This window comes from Anomaloglossus baeobatrachus, chromosome 2, assembly GCF_048569485.1.
Source record: "Anomaloglossus baeobatrachus isolate aAnoBae1 chromosome 2, aAnoBae1.hap1, whole genome shotgun sequence".
In the NCBI taxonomy this organism is placed as follows: Eukaryota; Metazoa; Chordata; class Amphibia; order Anura; family Aromobatidae; genus Anomaloglossus; species Anomaloglossus baeobatrachus.
The window spans coordinates 730,978,587-731,005,018 of NC_134354.1; the positions used below are offsets into that span (position 1 = coordinate 730,978,587).

Sequence of the window (26,432 nt, forward strand, 5' to 3'; positions counted from 1 at the left end):
AAAAGCTTTTTATTTTCAATGAACTTTTTTTTCTGGTACGTGTTTAACGGACCACACCATAGTGTGTGGTCTGTGGGACATCAGTGATGCCAGAAAAAAATGGACATGTCTTCGTGTGGCAATCACGGACATGCGTGTACGCCGCACGGAGACCCGATCAGTGAACAATCACTGATGTGTGCACAGACCCATTGATTATAATGTGTCTGCGTATGTCAGTGATTCTGGTACATATAAAAACTAGAACATATGTACTAGAATCACTGACGTGTGAAACAGGCCTAAGAGAAAAATAATAAAATTTAACAGTGCTATATAATTGATACTAGAGATGGGTGAGCACTAAAATGCTCGGGTGCTCGGTCCTTGAGCAAGTCAGACGCTCTGAAAGTGCACAATCTCGAGTATCGAGTATTATGAAAGTCACTTATTGGCAGTTTGGCTCCCCCCCCCCAAATAAAGCCAGCCAAAAAGAGAGCATTTCCGAGGGAGGGAGGGAATTTTTTGTTTTCTTTCGAAATACTACATCCTAAAATGTTGTTTGAACCTCAGTAAGAGCCATTCAGAAATTGTGAATGGCTCTGCTTGGGGTGACTGTGCACGTCATGCAGTGAATGGAGCTGGCGCTTTGTGGTTGTTGTTTCATGGACAACACATCCAAACCCAGCCGAGCTGTCACGGGTGACAGACAGTTATGTGGCTTCTGGCAGTAGAAGGTCACAGTGTTTGGCTGCGCAAAATTCTCCCTGACTTTATACTCTTCCTGCTGTTAGTATTCATACTAATAGGTAGCTTTCCTGCTGGATTTTCATCTCTTCCCCTTTACTGTGAAATTTTCAAGAAAAATGCTCGGGTACCCCTTTAACTTAGATTAGGTTTGTTATTCATGACAAATACTGGAATAGTACTATGTATTTGGTACGAATATTTAGTTTTCACCCATCACTAGTCCTAAGGCTGGTTTCACATCTCCGGTATTTTGCCGGAAGCCGGATCCAGCACAAATGCAGTACAGTTACATTTATTTACAGTGGAAGCGCTGCACCATGCGGACACATGCGGTTGTGTATGAAGCATGTGTCAGCATGGTGGCGCACTTCCATTGTAAATGAATGTAATGAATGAATTTGTACTGGATCCGGCTTCCGGCAAAATACTGGAGATGTGAAACCAGCCTAAACTAGAATGTGTCCATGTCCTAAATGTTATATAAATAGCACATGGAGACAAAAATAAAGATGTGTGATGAGTAGAGCTGAGTGGACCCGTGGAAGTTTGGTTCAGCTTGACTTTGGATAAAGTTTGGTTTGGGACCTGGACTTGACCTGAACCCCAATGGAAGTCACTAATTGGGCAGTTCGGGCCTCCACGCACTTGCAGCCAGCCATAAACAGATCACTTCCAGGGGTGGATGTGCAGGGTTTTTATATTTTTTTGTGTGGTGCACACTACATCTGATCATGCTGTTGTTATCCCCAGTGTGAGCCATTCAAATACTGCAAGCGGCTCTCACTGGGCTGAGCACCTTTGACGCCTCTGAACTAGTCAGGGTGTCACAGATTACTGCACTCCTCTCTCTTTTAGTGCAGAGCTCAACTCCCCATGGTTCTGGAATCCTAACCTTTGGTATTGCTCCATCAGCATTGAAATCCTAGCCACACCTCACACCACACCTGTCAGGCACACCAGTGGGTGATCTAGCTGGAACAGTGCCACCCGCCTAGGGGTCAGGCAGACTGGTGGAAGGGACATAGTCAGTCGAGTAGTAGCCCTCAGAGAGTGAGAAGCTAGGGGAGTTGGAGCTCCCTGGGAGACGTTGGCTAGGTCGCAGACGGTGGTCTGGGACCGGAAGAGTCGGAAACCCGGTCGCAGGGTATTAGAGAGGCGTGCCAGACTTAGTTTGGGAGAACGGTCAGCACCGGAAAATCTAGTAACCGAACTGGTACCGAGCACGGCGGGGTACTGGACCCTAGATCAGGGAGTAGCTTCACGCAACCTGATAATTAACCTGTGGAGGATAGTCTCTCTATGAACTTTCCCCAAGAGCTCAGAGTTCGAAGGCATCAACACAACGAGGGGGATAGGACTTTCCAGCTTATGCGGCCCACTGAGATCCCAAGTGTCAGCCATCGAGAGCACAGCTCCTCTAACTAACCGTAGGGAGCGGGACCCTGAAAGCTTCAGGCTGAGGGATCACTTAGAACATCTAAATTCTAGTGCATGGAGGCAGGTGACAGACCATCACCAATACCAATGGGTGCGGACTCCCGGACGAGCTCCCTTGAAGTGGCAGCAGCACTCAGAGACTTGGTTCACTACTGTGTCAGAGTCTGCTTTATAGTCGCATTAACCCCAACACGGCCTGAGTGAGTATGCTGCCTTCCCCTGCATCCAACCTGCACTACGCTCCCCTACACTCGACCATTCAGAGTCCCGGGGCCTCCACTACCCGTGGAGGGAACGTCATCTGGCTGCCCCGCTCCATCTCCCCCGGGTACTCCCATCGGCAGTGGCAGTACTCCCCTTACCGCGAACTACGAGTGGCGTCACGAACATTAATCCTATGTAAATAGCTACCTTTCATTTTCGGGTGACTATGAGCCCCCGGGTCCGGAAACCCTCGAGCCACAGCAACCCCGGATCAGAGCAGTCCGACTGCTGCAGGGGCGGTACACACCGACCGTACCTGAGCACAGCAATGCTCGCGTGAGTAGTGTTCATACATAAAGCACTCGAACCCTGACCCCAGACTCTATTTTTGTGTAAATTCTGTGTATGGTACCAACACCGAATCTCTGATTCACTCATATCTAGTGATGAGGCTCCTATGTTAATACCCTACTGTTTATTTCAGCTATATCTGTGGCGCCCTGGACAAGCCAGGACGTCACAGGTACTACAACAACACACCCCACACCCCGGCTAGGCACATCTAGGTCAAACACAAATCCTTGTTGCCTCCCTCCAGGGGCTGATGTCCACACCAGGGGGTGGGCCAGGCGGTTGGCCCCGCCCACCGAGGAGTTCACAGTCCTGGAGGCGGGAAAAGGAATCAGATCAGATTAGTCTTGAGTTTTGGAGAGTGAAGTAGTAGTAGAGGAGACTGACCGTGTCCGGGTGCGTGGCCCGGGCACATACAGCAAGGTTGGCAGACGGTGCTGACCGTCTGCAGGAGAGGCTGATTGGAGTGAACCGTAAGGACCGGGGACGGGTGGTGGCCCGCCGGTACCGGATCGGGGAGTGAAGAGAAGCCAGCACTATTCGGCAGGGCCTTCGGACCCCGACCAGGCTAGGAGTCGCTGTAAAACTGGTCAAATCCGTTAGCGAAGGGGACCTCCGGGGTTTCCCAGCAGTCAAGACCCGATTGAAGGCAACAGCTCAAATCGTAAAGGGAAACACAGTCACCGCCAAGGCTACAGTTCCCAGGGCCAGAGCCTGCGGGCAAAAGGGGCTCCCTCAGCATCCATCCAAGCTGGGGAGCGGGTTACCGGTGGGAAGCCATTGGAACCGTGAACACAACACAGGTGCAGGGAAAGGCAGTCACCACCAACCTACCGGGAGAGCTACCGCAGCCGTCTGTGGGACTTGTCCATCCAGCCGTTTGTTTTACCGGAGACTTTGCATTCATCATTGGCTGAGTGAGTACCACCGTGCCGTGCGGCACTGCGCTGCCCCCGCGACCCTGCACCTACCCAGGCCCCGTAACCCGCCTGCCATCACTAACCCTCACCGGGCCCCGGGACAACTAACCCCCTACCCACGGAGGGGAGAAACAACATCTAGGCTGCTCCCTGTCATCGCTCCCGAGATCCCCGTCCAGAGCAGCGGTGGTGTCACAACCTCACCACAACCGTGGGTGGCGTCACGGACAATATCCCTAAACCAAACAACCCCCCCTTTCACTCACGGGCGAGGAGCGCCACTCGAGTCCCCGGGATCCGGCCCACCGCTCGAGCCACCGACCGAGCGAGCAGCAGCAGCAGCCAGAGCCGAGCAGTGGGTGAGCGCAGCGTCCCCTCCTCCGCCCGCGACAACTTGGCGTCACGAACAGGATCTTACCGCTCTGCCGTCTGGTAGAGGTGCGCCTTGTGACCGCCGGAGGTGTCCAGCCGAAAATATTGAGAAGCCGCCATTTTGGGCGCGAAAAATCCTCGCTCGAGCGTCTTCCCGAGTAGTGGAGGCGCGAAATCGAAACCTTGCCCCTTTAGAGGAGGAGCCGGAAAAAGAATAAGGGGGACGGAAACAAGATGTCTGCGCCCGACGGAGCAGCTGGAGGGGCGGCGGTCGCAGCCGCAGTGGCACAAGCGGATGGGAATGGGCCCGCCCTGGTCCCGGCCGGACTGGCGGGAGGTGCCGTGGCCCCAGCTCTCTCTCAGGTGATGCCGTTCTCCTTGCCCTACGTGCCCGGAGCTACCTGGCTGCCGCAGTACGATGGGAAACCTGAGGCGTTGCAGGTCTCCCGGAAGAAGCTTAGCCCGCTACTAGAACTGTACCCCCTAACTGATCAGCAACGTGCAGCGGTAGTGCTGGGGCAGCTAACCGGCGCGGCTGAGCAGGAGGCGGAGACCTGGGCCGAGGGGGACTGGTCCTCTGTAGCCACCATCTTTGAAAAGCTACAGACTGCCTTTGAGACCCGTACCGAAGCCGAGCTGCGGATGCAGTTTTATCAATGCCGACAACGGCCTGCGAATAGCATTCGGGACTACACCTTGCGTCTGCAAACCGCCCTCCGCACACTGAAGCGGGTAGACACCATCAACGATGCGGACAGCAACAAAATGCTAGTGGAACAGTTTGTACAGGGGATGAGGTCCTCGGAGGACCGCAAGCAACTGCGGCTGGGGGCCCTAGAACACCCTGATGTGGGCTTTGCCGTGTTAAAGGAACGGGCCATTGAAGCTCTGCAGTCTCCAGCATCGGAAGTCCCTGAGACAGCCCCATGGCCAGCTGAGACGGCTCCCGTGGTGGCCCCTGCCCTCCCAACACCTCCGGTACCTGCAGCCCCAAGCGGAATGATGGAGGAACTGGCTTCCCAAGTCCGCCGCATGGATGGGGACCTCGCCAAGATCCTCGCCGCACTCCAGCCTTCGACCAGGTCCCAGCCCCCGGGGAAGATGCAGCTCACCGACAGCCCCGAGGACGTCCCCTGGTTGCATCAGAGAAGGGCCAATGATTCACGGTATGGACCTCCAATTTGTTACAGGTGCAGCAAGCCCGGCCACTACTCCCGACGGTGTCCTTTAAACGAGCAACCCCTGGGGCCACGGGCCAATCCTCAGGAGTCGAACCCAGTGGCCCCCCCAACTGGTGGGACCGGTACATCGGAGCCCAGCTCATCATCCCCCTGGCAGTGGATGGCATCCCGCTGATGGCTCTCCTGGACACTGGATCGCAGGTAACCACCATACCATACACACTGTATCAGCGGTATTGGGGAAAAGATGAACTAGCCCCCCCAGATGGCAGTATGACACTGATTGCAGCTGATGGGCTCCCATTGACCCAAGTGGGGTACAAACAAGTGGCCATGACCGTGGGACAAGCTGAACTACAACACCAGGGTTTGATCATGATAATGAATGAACCCAGTGATCATAACCCGAAGGTAGTGCTAGGGACTAATGTGATGGAGCACTGTATGAGTGACGTGCTGACCCTACTGCAGCAGCTGGCCGCCACAGCGGCGGGGAGCCGACAGAGAGCTGTGCAGCGTGAGATCCGGGCCCTGATGTATCGCCAGCATGTGAATTCGACAGGAGGAGAGATTGGAGAAGTGAGAGTGATGGATGCGGCCCCTTTGATTGTGCCTCCCAGGAGTGAGATGATGATTTGGTGTAGGGCAGCGGTAGGACCCCAAGGGCGAGACTACCCTGCCATGATAGAGCCCATGCCCTCCGAACACTGGCCCACAGTAATGGCCGCCCGAGGGGTGGTAGACGTCAAGAAAGGGAGAGTGCCCGTACGAGTGTTGAACTGTGGGGAGGAAGAGGTTAGGCTCCCCCGGTGCGCTACCCTTGCCAAATTGCTCACTCTAGATCCCCACACCATCCATGAGGCCGTTCCCCCGATCTCCCAACCTACTGCCAGTTCTCCCCCATCCCTGGGGGAGTTAGACGAGTGGTGTCGAGAGCTACACGTCGGCACTGAGGGTACCCCCACACACCACAAGGAAGGGGTATACCAGGTGGTAGAGGAGTATGAGCGAGTTTTCAGCAAACACCCTCTAGATTTTGGGCAGATTAAAGGGGTCCAACACCACATCCCTACCGGTGCACACCCCCCTATTAAAAAGAGATACAGGCCTATTCCCCCCGCACACTACCAATGCGCCAAAGACATGTTGAGGAACATGAAGGAGGCGGGGGTTATTAGGGACAGCTGTAGTCCCTGGGCTGCCCGTTGGTGCTGGTTAAGAAGAAGGATGGCACCATGCGGATGTGTGTGGATTACCGGAAGATTAACCAGATAACGCATAAGGATGCTTACCCTCTGCCCCGCATTGAAGAGTCCCTGGCTGCGCTGAGAACCGCTAACTACTTCTCCACCCTTGACCTCACCAGTGGGTACTGGCAGGTGGCCGTGGCGCCGGAAGACCGGGAGAAGACTGCCTTCGCCACTCCTATGGGACTCTGCGAGTTTAACAGCATGCCGTTCGGGCTGTGCAATGCCCCCGGAACCTTCCAACGGCTGATGGAATGCTGTCTGGGACACCTAAATTTCGAGACCGTCCTGCTGTACCTGGATGATGTGATTGTGTACTCACAGACGTATGAAGCCCTCCTGGAGCACCTAGCTGAGGTGTTTGCGTCCCTTGCTAAGTATGGGATGAAGTTGAAGCCCTCACAGTGTCATCTGCTGAAGCCCAGAGTGCACTACCTTGGACATGTGGTTGGTGCGGAAGGTGTCGCCCCCGACCCCGAGAAGATTACCGCTATCCAAGACTGCCGAGACCGACCACGGTGAGGGAAGTGAGGCAGTTCCTGGGCCTGGTGGGATATTACCGTCGCTTCATCAAGGGGTACACGAAGATGGCTGCCCCCATGCAAGACCCTCCTCGTAGGACAGACCAAGGGGTAGACCCCTAGGAGCCCCATTAGTGTGGGAAGAAAAGCATGAGGAATCCTTCCGCCAGCTGAGAGCGCTCTGACCGGAGAGGAGATCCTAGCGTACCCTGACTACAGCCGCCCATTTATCCTCTACACCGATGCCAGCAATGTGGGCTTGGGGGCTGTTCTATCCCAAGTCCAAGGTGGAAGGGAGAAGGTAATTGCTTATGCTAGCCGAAAGCTCCGGCTGACTGAGAGGAACCCTGAGAACTACAGCTCTTTCAAGCTCTAGCTCTTAGCACTGGTGTGGGCTATCACCGAGCGGTTCCGCCATTACCTGGCAGCAGCCAAGTTCACCGCTTACACGGACAACAACCCACTGACCCATCTAGATACAGCCAAGCTGGGTGCGCTGGAGCAGCGGTGGGTGGCCAGGTTAGCCAACTACGATTTCACCATCAAATACCGGGCCGGCCGTACCAACGTTAATGCCGATGCACTTTCCAGATGCCCCACCTGTCAGAAGAGGGGCCAGAGGATGACGACCTCAAAGAGATCGAGTTGCCTGCGTTTCACCGGCCGTTATCTGAGAAGGTGCATGTCCATCAACAACGGGTGAACCTGGACCCGCTGCCCAGTCAGGAGTGGCAGGAAGCTCAGGACTGGGCACCTGCTGTCCGCCTGATCAAGACCCTGGTGGAACAGGGTTCTGCTGGGATAGACCCTGCCGCCCCTGCCGAATCCCAACGTCTATGCGAGAACGGACCCGGCTGTACCTACACCAGGGGAAGTTGTATCGTGAGCTGATTAATCCGAAGACCCACGAAAAGATTCGCCAGCTGGTGATTCCCCAGGCTAACGTGCCCACCGTCCTGCAAGCATACCATGATGGTGCTGGGCACTTCGGGTGGAAGAAGCTGGAGATGTTGTTGAGAGAGCGGTTCTGTTGGAGTGGAATGCGGGAATCCATGGAGGCCTGGTGCCGAGAATGTGGCCCCTGCACATTGAGAAGGAAGGACGAGGCCAGCCAGAAGACACCCCTACACCCTATCATTACGCATCAACCGCTGGAGCTGGCTGCCCTCGACCATGTAAAGCTCACCCCCAGCCGAAGTGGGTACACCTACGCTCTAACCATTGTAGACCACTACTCCAGGTTCATGGTGGTTGTCCCAGTCAAGGACCTAACCGGCCGTACCGCCACTAAGGCGTTCCAGGCTTATTTATGTCGACCGCATGGGTACCCCGAGAGGGTGCTTACCGACCAGGGCCCGGCCTTTGAAGCAGAGGTATTCCAGGAATTCTGCCAGTTGTACGGCTGCAAGAAAATCCGGACCACGCCTTACCATGCCCAAACCAATGGCATGTGTGAAAAGACGAACCACTTGGTCCTTGGCCTCCTCAAGATGTTACCGCTGGAAGAGCGGAACCTGTGGCCGGAGAAGCTACCTGACCTTGTCGATATGTATAACAACATCCCTTCCAGCTCTACGAAACGCACTCCAGCATACCTGATGAGAGCTTGTCCCGGCCGGCTACCAGTAGATTTGGAAATGGGCTTGGAAGCTCCAGAAGCACTCCCTTCGACAGCTCAATGGGACACTCGGCGAAGAGCACAGTACGACAGGTCCAGGAATATGTTGAAAAGAACTTGTGCCGGAGTCGAGGACAACAGGAGCAGTGCTTCAACAAGAAGGTGCCTGCCGTCCCTTCCAGCCTGGGGATGTAGTGCTGAAGCGAAAAAGGAGGACCCACAAGCTGGATGATCAATGGGAAAAAAACCCGTATGTGGGTACAGCCCACAGGATGGGAGAATGGGAAGGCCTACCAGATCAGCCGTGACCAGGGGGGAACCTTGGCCACGGTTTCCCGAAACCATCTAAAGAGGTGCCCACCAGCATTGAGGGTAGCGGATGAAGCTCCAGTTCCCAGACCAGCGGAGAAAGAAAAGGAGGTAATCCACACCATGATGGGTGATTTTCCAGCAGACTGGCCTACACAGAACTGCGCGGTGATTCTTCCAGTGATACTGTTCCCACAACCCATGGATGAGGAAGTGATGGAAGTGGTCAACCACGAGCCAGTGCGCAGGGATGTACCTGTACCCAGCTCCCCTACGCCTTCGCCTGCCCCACACGATAGCAGGGAAGAGGAACTGATTGTTCCCTCTGCCCCACTGTCTGTCACCACTGACACCGGACCCCGGAGGTCCACTCGTCCCAACCTAGGTAGACCCCACTTAGGTATAGGGTAACTACACTTTAAAAAGGGGGGGGGGCTTTATGTATTGATTGTATAGTTTAAAAGTTTTTGAATGAAGAGGAATCACCTGAAGAAGTAACCAGATTGGCACTTTGATTGAACCGGCCATTGCCGGCAACTGTTGTCCCCGTAGGGACTGTCTGCAATCCTTGGGTAAGGAACTGCTTACGGACAAGCCCGAGAACTTGCAGGGCAAACGCAAACTTATTGGAATGAAAATAAAATGCTGTTGGCTTGATTCCGTTACCGCCTCCGGAGAGGCTGATTTGGGAGGATGGGCCTGGAGGAAAGGGATGGCCCAGGCCCGCCACTACCGTAACCGGTGGCGATCCTCCGGGGGTTCAGGGTCCCCCATGGACGTGGGTCCCCTGAAAGAGACCGTACCCGCTCGGGCAGCTTGGTTCTGGACTGGGGTCAAGGGGTGCTGCCCACTTCTTAGGGGCAGCATCAGGGCCAGGTTGTTTGGGTGGGAGAAGAGCGGAAGCCGTTGCCGTTTGCAACGTTTAAGTACCGTACCTCCCGTTATGGGAAGATTGATGCAAATGCTTATGTTTGAATGTTTTAATGTTTGTATGTGTTTTACCCTTGTCTACAGTTAACAAAAATAAAACCGGTGATGGACGGGCAGCCCGCGGACGGTCTGCATTTTCCTAAGGGGGAATGTGGCGCCCTGGACAAGCCAGGACGTCACAGGTACTACAACAACACACCCCACACCCCGGCTAGGCACATCTAGGGTCAAACACAAATCCTTGTTGCCTCCCTCCAGGGGCTGATGTCCACACCAGGGGGTGGGCCAGGCGGTTGGCCCCGCCCACCAAGGAGTTCACAGTCCTGGAGGTGGGAAAAGGAGTCAGATCAGATTAGTCTTGAGTTTTGGAGAGTGAAGTAGTAGTAGAGGAGACTGACCGTGTCCGGGTGCGTGGCCCGGCACATACAGCAAGGTTGGCAGACGGTGCTGACCGTCTGCAGGAGAGGCTGATTGGAGTGAACCGTAAGGACCGGGGACGGGCGGTGGCCCGCCGGTACCGGATCGGGGAGTGAAGAGAAGCCAGCACCATTCGGCAGGGCCTACGGACCCCGACCAGGCTAGGAGTCGCCGTAAAACTGGTCAAATCCGTTAGCGAAGGGGACCTCAGGGGTTTCCCAGCAGTCAAGACCCGATTGAAGGCAACGAAGGCAACAGCTCAAACCGTAAAGGAAACAGTCACCACCAAGGCTACTGTTCCCAGGGCCAGAGCCTGCGGGCAAAAGGGGCTCCTCAGCATCCATCCAAGCTGGGGAGCGGGTTACCGGTGGGAAGCCATTGGAACCGTGAACACAACACAGGTGCAGGGAAAGGCAGTCACCACCAACCTACCGGGAGAGCTACCGCAGCCGTCTGTGGGACCCGTCCATCCAGCCGTTTGTTTTACCGGAGACTTTCCATTCGTCATTGGCTGAGTGAGTACCACTGTGCCGTGCGGCACCGCGCTGCCCCCGCGACCCTGCACGTACCCAGGCCCCGTAACCCGCCTGCCCTCACTAACCCTCACCGGGCCCCGGGACAACTAACCCCCTACCCACGGAGGGGAGAAACAACATCTAGGCTGCTCCCTGTCATCGCTCCCCGGGATCCCCGTCCAGAGCAGCGGTGGTGTCACAACCTCACCACAACCGTGGGTGACGTCACGGACAATATCCCTAAACCAAACAACCCCCCCTTTCACTCACGGGCGAGGAGCGCCACTCGAGTCCCCGGGATCCGGCCCACCCGCTCGAGCCACCGACCGAGCGAGCAGCAGCCGGACCCGAGCAGTGGGTGAGCGCAGCGTCCCCTCCTCCGCCCGCGACATATCCTTAGATATTTCTTTGTAACATCTCTGCTTTGTCTTTCACAAATAGCGCCACTTTTGTCTATGCCTGGTATTGCATTTATTTCCTTGATTAGGAAAAAGCTGCAGCACCAGACACAACCGATAAGCAAGAGTGGCACTGTGTATGGTTATATACAAGATGCTTATTTTCTAATTTTTCCTAACCAACCCCTATAAAGGTATCAGTAATAGAATAGTTGTCGCTCATCATTGCAGGTATACATGTGTTCAACCGCCCTTGTTTAACGACCATCTAATGCAAAATTGCACATCTTTGTCGTTCTGCTGTTCATAGCTTGTGTACTATCTGGGCATCATATTCCTGATTTTTCTGTAGAACTCTACTAAGGCCCCACTGAAGAGATCTAATGTAGAGAAAGTTACCAACGTACAGATCTTAGTCCTATTCTGCATCCTCCTGGTCATGGCGCTGGTTAGCTCCGTCGGGGCTTTGTTATGGAACAGAAAATATGAGGAGACCAACTGGTATCTGGATGCTAACGGTAAGTTCCTAGCATGTAATATTTAGGGCTTGATAGTACATTATTTTAGTGATATGTTGTCCATAATTATTTGCTTGATGTAGTGTAGCTAGAGTGTTCAAAGCCAAAATTGTCTGATGCAAAGCTCCAAATTCTCTGCCACCAATGCAATGGACAGGTTCAGAGTCAATTTGCAAACGAGTTGAGGTGTCATGCAATCTGACCGTCTTCTCAATACATCTCAGTTCGCTGAAGTGAAGTTAGTAAGGTCTCGTGATATCTGGCAGATATCTTGTGATCTGGTTGGTCCCTTCTCTTTAATAACAATGACATTGTATCCATAAAAATCGGATGCTATACCGTTAATCCGTATGGGCACAGATTTTTTTTTTTGCACCTATAGACTTGACTAGCCCAAAAACTAGTGCAGTCTGCATATCTTTATCATGGATATTCCGTTTATGTAAAGATTAAGGTAATCTAAACAGCCAAACGGAATAGGTTTGGTCCATGTGAAATCCATTTTTTCCACTCTACAGAACTTGCCCCAAAAAGTATTGTCGTGTGAACCGTTCTCTATTTCTGTGGGGTCTTGAGTGGTGGGATCTCTCTCCAGCCATCAGCAAATTATCAACTGACCTAAGGATAAATAATAAGTTATGATTGTGGGTCAAACCCTTTAAGTAGCTTCCAATTAGCTTAAGGGCTTTTGCTCATGGCCGTATTTTTGGTTAGCATGTTATCCGACAAATTATTGGATCACATTCGGACCTATGTTATTTTATGGGGCCTGCAAAAGTCCCAATCTTTGTATCAGATCCAGTCTAAGGAAAAACATTGCAGCAGGTCTTTGCATCCAATTCTGACCACACTCGGTAATGCAAGTCAATGGATTTATCAAAAAAATCGGAAGCGATCGAATGACGGCCTGATTTTCATGGACTAACACAATGGAGAAATTAGAGAAGTTTTTTTCGATCCTCTCCACATCTGAGAAAATCAGATCACACTATAGTCACACTCTGATCACAGTGTGATTAGCACAATTGTTCCAATTTTCTTGGATGAGACATAATACGCTCATCTACACCTAGTCCAACTTAGTTATACAAAATTTTAAAGGGGACCAACCACCAGGATTTTCATATATAAACTAAAGCTAGTGCTATACTAGCGCTATCATGTTGATTCTATACATACCTTTAGTTGTGAGATCGGATGTATACTTTCTGAAATACAGGCAAGTAAAGTTTGTGAAATGACTGTTATTTAATGACTAGAAGGTGGCCCGATTCTACGCATCGGGTATTCTAGAATTTACGTATTGTGTAGTTCATGTATGATTTTTGTATATATATATATATATATATATATATATATATATATATAGAGATGTTGTTGTGTGTAGTTACCAAGTGTTTGTGTAGGCGCTGTACATGTTCTGGGTGTTGTCTGGGTGTGACGGGGGGTGAGAGCGGTGTTGTATGTGTGTTGTGTTGTTTGTGGAGCGCTGTGTGTCTGTAGCGTTGTGTGTGTGTTGCGCGGTTTGTGTGTGTGTGGTGTGTTTTGGGGGAGGTATGTTTTGTGCAATGTGTGTGTTGTGCGGTATGTGCGTATATTTGTGTGTGCCGCGGTGTTTGTGTGTTGGGTGTTGTGTGTGTGCGCAGCGTTGTCTGTGTGTGTGGGTGTCTGTGTAGGACAGTTGTTTGTGGTTCCCAGTGTGTGTGTGTGTGTGGTGTGTTGTGCAGTGCGCGCGCGCGTGTGTGTGTGTGTGTGTGCATCAGCCTCTCTTCTCTCAGCCTACCTCTCCCAGCCTCCCTCCTCCCAGCCTCCCTCAGCATCAGCCTCCCTCTCCCAGCCTCCCCAAGCATCAGCCTCCACCAGCATCAGCCTCTCTCCTCCCAGCCTCCGTCCTCCCAGCCTTCCCCAGCATCAGCTTTCCCCTCCCAGCCTCCCTCAGCATCAGCCTTCCCCAGCATCAGCCTCTCTCCTCCCAGCCTCAGCCTCTCTCCTTCCAGCCTCCCCCAGCATCAGCCTCTCTCCTTCCAGCCTCCCTCAGCATCAGCCTCCTCTTCCCAGCCTTCCCCAGGATCAGCCTCTCTCCTCCCAGCCTCCTTCTTCCCAGCCTCCCCCTCCCAGCCTCCCTCAGCATCAGCCTTCCGCTCCCAGTCTCCCCCAGCATCAGCCTCCCCAAGCATCAGCCTCCACCAGCATCAGCCTCCACCAGCATCAGCCTCTCTCCTTCCAGCCTCCCTCAGCATCAGCCTCCCGTTCCCAGCCTTCCCCAGGATCAGCCTCTCTCCTCCCAGCCTCCTTCCTCCCAGCCTCCCCCTCCCAGCCTCCCTCAGCATCAGCCTTCCCCTCCCAGTCTCCTCCAGCATCAGCCTCCCCAAGCATCAGCCTCCACCAGCATTAGCCTCTCTCCTTCCAGCCTCCCCGAGCATCAGCCTCCCCAAGCATCAGCCTCCACCAGCATCAGCCTCCCTCGTCCCAGCCTCCCCCACCATCAGCCTCCCCCTCCCAGCCTCCCCCAGCATCAGCCTCTCTCCTCCCAGCATCAGCCTCTCTCATCCCAGATCAGCCTCTCTCCTCCCAGCATCAGCCTCTCCTCTCTGTCCCCAGCAACAGCCTCTCTCCTCCCAGCCTTCCCCAGCATCAGCCTCTCTCCTCCCAGCCTCCCCCAGCATCAGCCTCCCCCAGCATCAGCCTCTCTTCTTCCAGCCTCCCCAGCATCAGCCTCTCTTCTTCCAGCCTCCCCCAGCATCAGCCTCCCTCTCCCAGACTTCCCCAGGATCAGCCTCTCTCCTCCCAGCCTCCGTCCTCCCAGCCTTCCCCAGCATCAGCTTTCCCCTCCCAGCCTCCCTCAGCATCAGCCTTCCCCAGCATCAGCCTCTCTCCTCCCAGCCTCAGCCTCTCTCCTTCCAGCCTCCCCCAGCATCAGCCTCTCTCCTTCCAGCCTCCCTCAGCATCAGCCTCCCATTCCCAGCCTTCCCCAGGATCAGCCTCTCTCCTCCCAGCCTCCTTCCTCCCAGCCTCCCCCTCCCAGCCTCCTTCAGCATCAGCCTTCCCCTCCCAGTCTCCCCCAGCATCAGCCTTCCCCCCCCAGCCTTCCCCATGATCAGCCTCTCTGCTCCCAGCCTCCTCCAGCACGCCGTGCTCCTCTGCCGACACTCACACACCCGATCGCATCCACTCACACACACCCGATCGCATCCACTCACACACACCCGATCGCATCCACTCACACACACCCGATCGCATCCACTCACACACACCCGATCGCATCCACTCACACACACCCGATCGCATCCACTCACACACACCCGATCGCATCCACTCACACACACAGACACTGACGATATCGCACATACGCGCTGATACTCACAACATCCGGAGAAATCACATGCCTCTGGCCATGTGATCCTCCGTCAGGTCCTGGAAGGTCACAACAGCACGGTATCGAGGCCGAGAAGCAAGCGATATCGCCGGATGCTGTGAGTGTGTGGATGCGATGTGAGGTGTGTGTGAGGTGTGTGTGAGGTGTGTGTGTGAGAGTGAGTGTGATCTGATGTGTGTGTATGTTTGTGTGTGTGCTGTTATGTGTGTGCGTGTGGATCTTCCGCTGCAGCAGGACCTTGATGCGCTTGTAACCATGCGAGCATGGTTACCAACGTATCCACACCACTCCCGTGCGAGCGGGGGCGGGGGGGGTGGGGGTGGGGGGGAGTACAGTACTCACCTCCGTGACAGCCGTGTCAGTTCGGGGAATGCGCGGGGGGGGGGAGGGGGGGGAGGGAGAGTACAGTACTCACCTCCGTGACAGCCGTGTCAGTTCGGGGAATGCGCGGGGGGAGGGAGGGGGCGGGGCCAGAGCTAGCGTGCATTGCGTGAGGGGGGCGGGGCGTGGCGTGGCCGAATTGCCAATGCCTGCAGGGTGCCGAGGCGAGAGGCCAATCTGTGGGGGGGGGCGGAGCCTGGGCGAGCGGCTGGCCAATCCGTGTGGGGGCGCAGCCTGGGCGAGCGGCCAATCGGTGTGGGGGGGCGGGGCCATGGCGAGCCCAGCGGCCAATCAGCTTTGTGTCACCGTAAGGACACAATTTTGGAGCATGACAGACAGACAGACAGATAGACAGACAGACAGACAGACAGACAGAATAAGGCAATTATATATATAGATGGGTGCAATGGAATATCTATTAGGTGGGTCGGGTTTTGCTAGTTATTCCCACCCCTTTCTGCTGCCTGTCCTTCTTCTCCCGGTCTGTTATTTATGCTAATTACAGTACATCACAAATTTACTAAATCTATTCACTAAGATGGCATAGCGCTTAGCTCCATCATTGTGAAGACAGTGGGACATCATTTTATTATTTTGTGGCCTATGCGAGGGCAGCGCATGCACTCCTGCTGTAACAACAAGAGCAGAGGATGCGATGAAATCTGTGCTATACTGTACTTACCATAAATAACAGCGGGGAGGAAGGACAGGCAGGAAGACAGGGGCAGGAATAACTAGCAAAACCCGACCCACCTAATAGATATTCCTTTGCACCTATCATTAAATAACAGTGAATTTCATAAACTTTACTTGCCTGTATTTCAGAAAGTATACATCCGATCTCACAACTAAAGGTATGTATAGAATCTGCATGATAGCTCCAGTATTGCACTGACTTTAGATTATATATGAAAATTGTGGTGGTTGGTCCTGTTTAAAAAAAAAAAATCGCTGAAGCCTTTCACTGGGCTCTATCCTTGTGCCAAACATGCATGCATCACAGCTGAGACCGATGATGGCCTCAGCATCATAAACACCTTTGGGATAAATCCATTTGAATTCGGAGCCCGACCTTCTCGTCCTGATTTCATAAATACTCTGTTGTCTGTATGGGTACAAATGTCCCCAGAAACACTCAAAAAGTTTGTAGAATGCCTTCCCAGTAGAGCGAAGTCTGTTATAGCCACAAATAGTGGACAACTCCATATTAGTGCCCATGCTTTTGGAAGGTGATAACCAACAAGTTCATGGATGGCCAGGTGTCCACATATTTTTGATCATATGCATTTTGCAACCATTGTTTAGTCTCCGTTTCTTCTTGATTCTATGTACAGTACACCATTTGGTTGACATTAATACTGTTAGATTCATTTTATTGCGAATTACTATCGACCTGTGTATTTAAGAATGTCATAGGAACCATTGTCTAGAACAGTGATCCTCAACTTCAGTCTTCAAGAGCCACTAAGAGAGCATGTTTTTAGGATTTCCTTAGTATTGCACAGGTAATACTGCCATTTCGAAGGAAGTCCTGAAAACATGATCTGTTGGGGAACACTGGTCTAGAAGATCATCGTAAACCTTATTATACCGGAACAAATAACTCTCTCACTTGGTCCATATCTCTCCACAGAGGCCATATCTAGCAATTTTGGATACAATCTACTCACATTCATCATTTTATATAATAACCTCATCCCCATCAGTCTCCTGGTGACCCTGGAGGTGGTGAAGTTCACTCAGGCTCTTTTCATTAACTGGGTAAGTGATATAGATTGTAAAAGTTTATATGAAATCTATTGTGGACTTTATTCAAAGAACAAACCATTACCTATGAGACTAGCTGCCTTTTCTAAACCTGAGTTTGCATGAAAGACTAGCAGTGGGATCATGCACCATCCTTGTTCATCGGTGATGGCTCCTGCAGGTACATGGCTATAAAGAGCTTGGAGGTAGCAGTTGACCCAGGCACTGGTGACGGAAGAATACAAAAGTCTCAGCCCCATAAGCAGAATTATACAGTAAATTGCACATGGTACGTAGGGAACCAGATACAGATTTTGCATTAAGGTCCAGAGATACTTTCAAATTCACTTGCAATATTCTTCAAGCTTGTGAAATAAAGGGAGACCTTTTGGCCTACTGGAAGAGTTGGCAAATCTATCAAACCCCAATGAAACTACCTGAAACCTCTTGAGACCGGTATTTCTATGAGGTTTTGTGTAGTCGAGGTTCCAATCGCACATTTGCGGAAGAGCACCAAGAGGGTGGATAAAGGAGTTGATGGGTGGTGGTCTCCAAAAACAGGCTTAGGTATGGTAAAAGCTTTCAAAGGTGTGCTTCACAAGCTACAAAGCATTCACCACCCAAATTACCAAAGGTTAATCAGTGTGGTTCCATGGGTCTCAATAATGCCTCCAGGAACTTGGTAACTGCTTAAGCTATGGTCCACGTTTTTTTTTGTGTGCAGAAAATCTGCTGTGTTTAACATTTCAAGCATTGTGGTTTTAAATTCATGAAAACTCCTAATCATTGTGCGCTTGTCCAGCTGTTAAAGGGGTGTTCTTCCTCTGCACCCCAACCGCCGCTTTAGTGCAATCCAGTAATAAGTATACTTTTTCTTCATGCATCACAAGCACTGACCCGGTTAGAGGTTCTTTCATACAGACTTCTTAACTTGTCGACTTCAAAAACAGTTTTTTATCTCGCCTGGGGAGGGTATATTCTTGCTCCCCAAAGGTTTTACCATTTGCAACATATAATTCATACATTTTACCGGCCGACCGCTTCCCTGGTACTCTGGCTCTCGTTGGGGTCCCTAAGCTCCTCATCCCCCTCTTCAGTTTCATTGTACATGGCAGAATCAATGTCGGAGGGGTCATGTCGAAAGTGACGCACTTCCGGCGTTGTACTCAACATCGTAGTGTGTAAATCCTAGATGATACGATTTACGAGCGCAAAATCGTCATAATCGTATCATCGGTGTAGTGTCTGGGAATTCCATAATTACGCGACTGCGACAGGTACGACGATGTTCCTCGTTCCTGCGGCAGCACACATCGGTGTGTGTGAAGCCGCAGGAGCGAGGAACATCTCCTACCTGCGTCCTGCAGCTCACGCCGGCTATGCGGAAGGACAGAGGTGGGCGGGATGTTTACGTCCCTCTCATCTCCGGCCCTCCGCTTCTATTGGCCGCCTGCCGTGTGACGTCGCTATGACGCCGCACGACCCGCCCCCTTAATAAGGAGGCGGGTCGCCGGCCAGATCGACGTCGCAAGGCAGGTGAGTCCATGTGAAGATGCCGTAGCGATAATGTTCGCTACGGCTGCTATCACAAGATATCGCTGCTGCGACAGGGGCGGGGACTATCATGCTCGGCATCACAAGCATCGGCTTGCGATGTCGTTGTGTGCAAAGTGCCCCTTACTCTTTTTTCCTAAGAGCCCACTGACCTTCTACTGATTGAGGGGGTTTGTTAGGTAAACGCCATGGAATGGCCACCACCTGGGCCACACTGTGTATTCGGCACCTGGATTCGACTCTGAAAGTCACGCCAAATTAAAGTTATTGGGGTTTTCCTCCACTACGTTTCTCACGGACGCAGTCTGCTCCTCTTCCTCAGGTACTCTCCTCAAACTTTCTGTCTTCCTAACCTTTTTTCTCTAAGCCCCTCTCATTCATTAACTCCCTCTAGCCCAGGAGTACCAGAGAAGCAGCTTACACATTGTGGCCACGTAGTGACCGTTTAACACATTACACCATAACATAAACTTCAAACATTGCATTTCATACACAGTGGATTTGCAGGTCTTGGGCGGCCAAGCCTTAATGCCGCTTTACACGCTATGATTTATCTGACAATATGTCGTCGGGGTCACGGTTTTCATGACGCACTTCCATCATCGTTAGCGACGTCGTTGCGTGTGACACCTACGTGCGACTCCGAACGATCGCAAATAGGGTGAAAATCGTTGATCGTTGACACGTCGTTCAGTTTCAAAATATTGTTCGTCGTTTGGAACGCAGCAGACATATTGCTACGTTTGACACCTGCCAACGACGAACAACATCTACACGACCGCCTTGGTCAAACAATATATCGCTGAACGATGTAGCGTGATGTATACGTGTGACCACTACAAAACGACCTATGAGCGAAGCGATCTTGGCAAATCGTAACAACAATCTGGGCGTATCACATCGCTAACGAGATCGCTAGCGATATCGTTGTGTGTAAAGCGGCCTTTACTGTCCCTTACACAGCCAGCCATAAACAGATCACTTCCAAGGGCGGGTGGACAGAGTTTTTTCCATTTTATTTTTGGTTGCACACTACATCTGATCATGCTGTTGTTACCCCCAGTTCTAGCCGATCAAAAACCTCGAGCAGCTCGCACTGGGTTGAGCACTGAAGCACAGTGATGCTCCCGCAAGTGGCTTGCATTCTTGAAGCACCGAACTCCATACCCAAACTTTTTTTTCTTAGAAAAGTCTGAGATCATACCGAACACCGAACCTTGGGTTTGCTCATCTCTAACTAAAACATGTATTAAAAAAGTTGATTCAAATCTGTAAAATCAAGCATATGATATAAAAGAAAAACATGTAAAAAAATAAAAGCAAAAACCCAATAATGACAGCAGATCTCACTTGCGTATTTTGGTTGAAAAAAATGCAGTTGCAAAAAAACGCATTTTTGTACTTGGGAACATGGCGATTGGAGTAGGGTCATAGCTGGGATAAGCCATACTTGCGTGCTTGCATGATCTGCAGGGCGTGACCATACAATATGCTCAGAGTGCACGTATCTAAATGTATGTCATTCATGTCACACTAGGATTTATATGGTTAGACTAGAACAAATTGTCATAAGCAAAATAAAGTAATGGATGCCAGGGGTAATCCCGGCCTGAATTATTGATGTGGATTTCCTCTTTGTTCCAGGATAGAGATATGTATTATGCAGAGACAGACACCCCCGCAATGGCCCGAACATCCAACCTGAATGAGGAGCTGGGACAGGTGGGGAGATCCTTGTCACTTCTTTCTCTTTCATGTGCAGTCGTGGCCAAAGGTTTTGAGACGTATACAAATGTTGGTTTTCACAAACTCCGTTGCTTCAGTATTTTTAGATTTTTTAGTCAAACATTTCAATGGTTACAGGAGTACAATTATAGGTTCTTACACTTACTGACAAAAACTTAATCATTACAATGGTGTCCATTATTTTTCAAGACTTCTGTTCTTCTCCCTGGCCGCTAGATATCTGCTTCTTGGCCAAATCCTGACTGATGACCACTCATTCTTACCTAATCCGTGCTTGGAGTTTATTACAATTTCTGTGTTTTGTTTGTCCTGCATTTTTGAGGATTGATCACATGTTCTCAATGAGATTGAGATCTGGGGAGTTTCATGGCTACGGACCCAAAATGTAAATGTTTTGTTCATGGAGCCACTTTATCACTTTTTGTCATGTGGTGTTCTGCCCCTCACTCACTAGGTGTCATGGTGCCTCCAGACTCTATTCACATTGCAGAGTCTGGCAGGCAACCTGATGCTTCTTAGTTGCTCATCTAGAGTTGGACATCGACTATTTTGTGCTCTCTGGTCCTCAGTTTAGCAGGAGATAATTTATACTGCCTGGGGAATTGCTGCTAGGGTTACAGCTTGCTGACGTCCTATCACAGCCACCTCCGCCATATAAAAAATGGTGGAACTTAGCCTCACATGCCGAATTTAGCTCTAACTATGCTCCAGTGATACCGGTTTTTATACATGGTGACCCAGTGTTTGCTGAACTGTTGTACGCTATTAGGTGTTTCGGTGGAAATAAACTAGTTTTTTCTTTCTTCCCTGAGCACGTATTGTGTTTTCCCCTGTGTGTGCTTGCAGTGAGTTTGAGTCTTGGTTTTCCAATGTCTTTCGGTATTTGTGGGATTCATTACTCCTGTCCCAGCCCTCCCCGGGGTGTTAGACCAGGGCTACTCAGATGTTAGGGCTACGCTGGTGGTCCACACCTCTGGCGTACCTCTGCAATAATGGACAGTTTAGAGCCCCTAGTCTGAGGGCCACTCTAGGTGCCCCTACTCATAGTTATCGTCTCATACCCATGACAGTACAAATGTACCAGAATCACTGACGTCTGAAATAGGCCTAAGGCTGAGTTCACACGTCCAGTAATCATCCATTAGAGCGGATCCTGCAAAGATCTGTTGGCAATAAATTTCTGCAAACACAACTTTGTTGTCCGTTTTGAATAAATAGATTATTGCTGCATCAGTTTTTTTAATATTGAAATCTATGGAAAACGGATCTGTTATCTGATTGTTATTTATCTTCCATTTGAAACTGATCCAGTAAGAAAAAAATGTATCCTTTACAAATGCAAGAAAAACGGACGACTAAATAGCAATCTGTTAATGGATCCGCTTTCCAAAGATTCCAATGAAAAAAAGCAGATCGTCTAAAAATCAGTTTATTCAAAACGAACAAGAAAGTTGTGTCTGCAGAACTTTGTTGCCAACAGAGCTGTTGTAACGGATGATTACTGGACATGGATACTCAACCTTAAGGGTGCTTTACACGCTGCGACATTGCTAGCGATGACACGCCAGATCGCAGATAAGATTTGCCGAGATCGCACATAGGTCAGGTTTTTTTTTTTGCTTTTTTTTATAGCACCGGTCACATGTGCGAACTCGGCAAATCGTATGTGTGATCTGGCATGTTACATCGCTAACGAGATCGCTAGCGATGTCGCAGCGTGTAAAGCACCCTTTAGGGGTACTTCTCACACAGCGAGATCGTTAGCGAGATCGCTGCTGAGTCACGGTTTTTGTAACGCAGGAGTGACCTCATCAGCGATCTCGCTGTGTGTGACACTGAGCAGCGACCTGGCCCCTGCTGTGAAATCGCTGATCGTTACACACTATTCTGGTTCATATTTTGGTCGTCGGGCTCCCGCAAGGCAGCACTCATCGGTGTGTTTGACACCTTACCCAACAACCTCGTTCGCGACTCATGTAGGCGTTCATCTTCGTTTTCCGCGTCCTCTCTGTTCCGATTGGTGATCGCTACTGCGTTCGGATTGGCCGCTTCCATCCTCTGTTCTGGCTTGTAGATCACAGTACATTTCAGAGGGCTGAATTCACTTGTCCCGGACCGCGTGTAGCAGCAGATCGTAATACAGTCCATTCTGCATCGGGACTGTAGGATGGACAAGGATGGAGAAGGATGGAAGCGAAGGGCTAATATGTTGCCTTCTCTAAAGGCAAGGCCGCCCAGTCGCAACGCAGTTACGACCACCAATCGGAGCTGAGGGGGCGCGGAAAAGGCAATGTAGATGCACGCCTATGTTACTAATTAAGATTTGAATCGTGCTGTGTGACAGGGTCCCAGCGACCGCCGTATTGTTGCCGTGTCGTTGGGAAGATCTGACTGTTTGACAGCTCACTAGCGACCCTGTAGCGACGTACCAGCAATCCTGACCAGGTCGTATTGTGGTCGGAATCACTGGTACGTCGTTTAGTGAGACGGTATCCTTAATCTTCAGGACTCGTACACACAAGTATCACAGAAGTTCACTGCAGTCCTTTCAAATTTCCTGTAAAAATGACAATTACAAATGCTGCCATCATCTGGCAAAAAAGAAAATTGCAGTGGTTTTGTTTTACAAGAACAATATCCCATCTTGTATGGACATTTCCAGCTTTTTAGTTCTGATCAGCGCAGGATGTGACGTCCGGTTTTAATGAAGAGTGTTTGAAGACTTACCACAGAGAACAATTTTAGGGATCAGGGTTAGTGTTGAGCGGACCCGGATTGGCAAAATCCAGATCCGCACGGTTCGAGAGTCCGATCCGAGTCCGACCAGTACCCGGGATTCGGGGTGCACGATCCGGATCCGGAAATTATATATATATTTTATTTTTTTTCTTTTCTCTCTCGCTCCCTCGCTCTCTCGCTCTCGTCCCGGATCCGGCTCCCCATTCATGTACATAGCCACGGATTCCGGATTGGATCCGGACTTCGGCGGCAAACCGATCCGGATCCGTCGGACCCGGATTATAACCGATCTGCTCAACTCTAATCAGGGTGTATTGGGAATCACAGGAAAATAAAAAACATGTTTCTTAATATTGTTTGGTAAATAGAAGAATGCAAATTAATCCTCATTGTTCTATATCCCAAAATTGTAAATGAAAGTTGCACCCAAAATCTTACAGCAATGTTTCCATCTTGCACGCCGCTATCTAAGGATTTTTTGATCTTAGGTTTTCGCACGTTGTGAATAACCTTGACAGTATTTGATTTCTGTTTCTTCCTGCACTTTTAGGTGAAGTATTTATTCTCAGACAAAACTGGAACGTTAACTTGCAATGTAATGCACTTCAAGAAATGCAGCATCGGAGGCATCACATACGGGTGAGTTTGTCGGGTGCAACAAGGAGACGCCAGAAGAGAACTCGAATGTTTATGGAACGTTATTGTTTTGTTACTTTTCTCTTTTTTATGTTTGTTTCTGTATGAAAATGTTTTGAAATAAATTATTTCTATGCATTGTGAGAAAGTTTACATTTAGTTTAATGGGAAGGATCTTATTCTCTGGGTTTTTTTTTTAATTCCTTCAGTTCATGCAAAAAACAAAAACCTATGCAAATGATGGATTTTTCATACAGATTATTTTGTGTATACAGTTCCTAGGCAGAACCATGCGTCTTCCTGGTAACAGACGACAAACAAAACCCTGTGTAGTCTGATCCTTCTTACATCCAATATGTATGCTACTGAGAAGAACATTAGGAAACAAAAGGGAGTGTGAGTGCAGGAGCAGACGGCACAGGTCTGTCTGTAATCTGTTACCATGGGTCTTCATTAGATTGGAACTGAACACAACAAATTGAGATTTTTTTAGTACAAGTTTTATTACTTTATATAGTGTGTATAAAGGCCCTGTCCCACACAGAGATAAATCTGCGGCAGATCTGTGGTTGCAGTGAAATTGTGGACAATCAGTGCCAGGTTTGTGGCTGTGTACAAATGGAACAATATGTCCATGATTTCACTGCAACCACAGATCTGCCAAAGATTTATCTCTGCGTGTAAAGTGGCCTTTACTACACTGAAATAATTTAAAGGGAACCAACCACCCGGATTTTCATATATCAAGTAAATCCAGTGCTATACTGGTGCTATCATGCTGATTCTATACATACCTTTAGTTGTGAGATCGGATGTATCGTTTCTGAAATACAGGCAAGCAAAGTTTGTGAAGCACTGTTACTTGATTGATAGCAGCTACAGAATATCTAATAAGTTGGTCGGGTTTTGCAAGTTATTCCCGCCCGTTTCTGCCTGCATGTCCTTCCTCCCCTGTAATAACAGAGACAGGGGGTGTAAGGACAGGCAGGCAGACAGGGGCAGGAATAACTAGCAAAACCCGGCCCACATATTGGATATTCTGCAGCACCTATCAATCAAATAACAGCGTATTTCACAAACTTTACTTGCCTATATTTCAGAAACTATACATCTGCACTCACAACTAAAGGTGTGTATAGAATCAGCACGATAGTGCCATTATAGCATTGGCTTTAGGTTTTATAGGAAAATCAGTAGCTGATGTAATAGAGGAGCAAATAAAGGGGACTCCTGAGCAGAGTTCTATAACAACCATACTAATCCCTATATGGGAGCTCTTTACACCCAAACACACATATATATATATTTATATATATATATATATATATATATATATATATACACAGAGTATGTATATGTATATATATATATATATATATATATATATCAACAACTGATTTTTGGCTAATAACTACTTACAGTATATGTGCGCCTTCAAACACACACTAGGGCGGATTTACTAAAATGTAGTTTGTAGACAGTGTGAAGTTGGACTAAGTAGTCTTAAAATGACTCACATGTGCCACCGTGGCCCATGTTGTTTGTTACGTTTGTTGTATTAGTCCAACCCTACATCACCTATTAGTTGACTTACTTTGTGTCAGAAATCTATGCCAAGATTGGCACCTGAAGTCTTATCTTAATCTTACAGAGCCTTCAAAAAGTATTCATACCCCCTCAACCTTTCCACATTTTTTCACTGTACATCCACAAACTTAAATGCATTTTATTGGGATTGTATTTGATATTCCAACACAAAGTAACAAAAATTTCTGAAGTGTAAAGGAAATGGTACCTGTTTTTTTAAATATTAAAAAAATTGAAAATAGAAAATTGTGCCGTGCATTTGTATTCAGCCCTCCCTGAGTCAATACTTTATAGGACCACCTTTCTCTGCAATAACGCTGCAAGTCTTTTTGGGGATGTCTCTATATGTATTACACATCTATAGGCTGACATTTTTGCCCATTCTTCCTTGCACAATAGCTCAGTGAGATTGGATGGAGGCGTCTGTAAACAGCAATATTCAAGTCTTGTCACACATTCTCAATGGGATTTTGGTCTGGACTGTGACTGGGCTAGTCACACACATGAATATACCTTGAGCTAAACCAGCCATTGTAGCTTTGGCAGTATGGTTTGGGTCGTTGCCCTGCTAGGAGGTGAATCTACACCTCAGTCTCTAGTCTTTGGCAGCCTTTAACAGGCTTTCTTCCAGAATTACCCTGTAGTTATATTCAACCATCTTCGCATCTGACCAACTTCCCTGTCCCTGCTGAAGAAAAGCCTCCCCACGGCATGATGCAGTCTCCACCATGTTTGATGGTGGTTATGGTATTTTCAGGGGGATGTTCAGTGTTAGTTTTCCACCACATACAGCGTTTTGCATTTAGCATAAAAGTTCTACTTTAGTCTCATCTGACCACAGCACCTTCTTTCACATGCTAGCTGTGTCCCCTACATGGCTTTTTGCAAACTGCAAACTAAATTTATGGCTTGCGTTACAAAAATGTTTTTCTTTTTGCCACTCTTCCATAAAGGCCAGATTTGTGGAGTTTATGACTAATAGTTCTCCTTTGGACAGTCT

The 26,432-nt window shown here is 49.9% G+C and overlaps 1 protein-coding gene across 1 annotated transcript in view; it reads left to right on the forward strand.

The window, feature by feature from the left end:
* Positions 1-26,432, forward strand: part of ATP8A2 (ATPase phospholipid transporting 8A2) — a 1,156,459-nt gene that overhangs the window by 304,568 nt on the left and 825,459 nt on the right. Inside the window, exons 11-14 of the mRNA XM_075337374.1 lie at positions 11,502-11,667; positions 17,058-17,185; positions 20,369-20,446; positions 23,760-23,848. Of these exons, the coding sequence (XP_075193489.1) occupies positions 11,502-11,667; positions 17,058-17,185; positions 20,369-20,446; positions 23,760-23,848 (461 nt within the window). The remainder of the gene's footprint in view (positions 1-11,501; positions 11,668-17,057; positions 17,186-20,368; positions 20,447-23,759; positions 23,849-26,432) is intronic.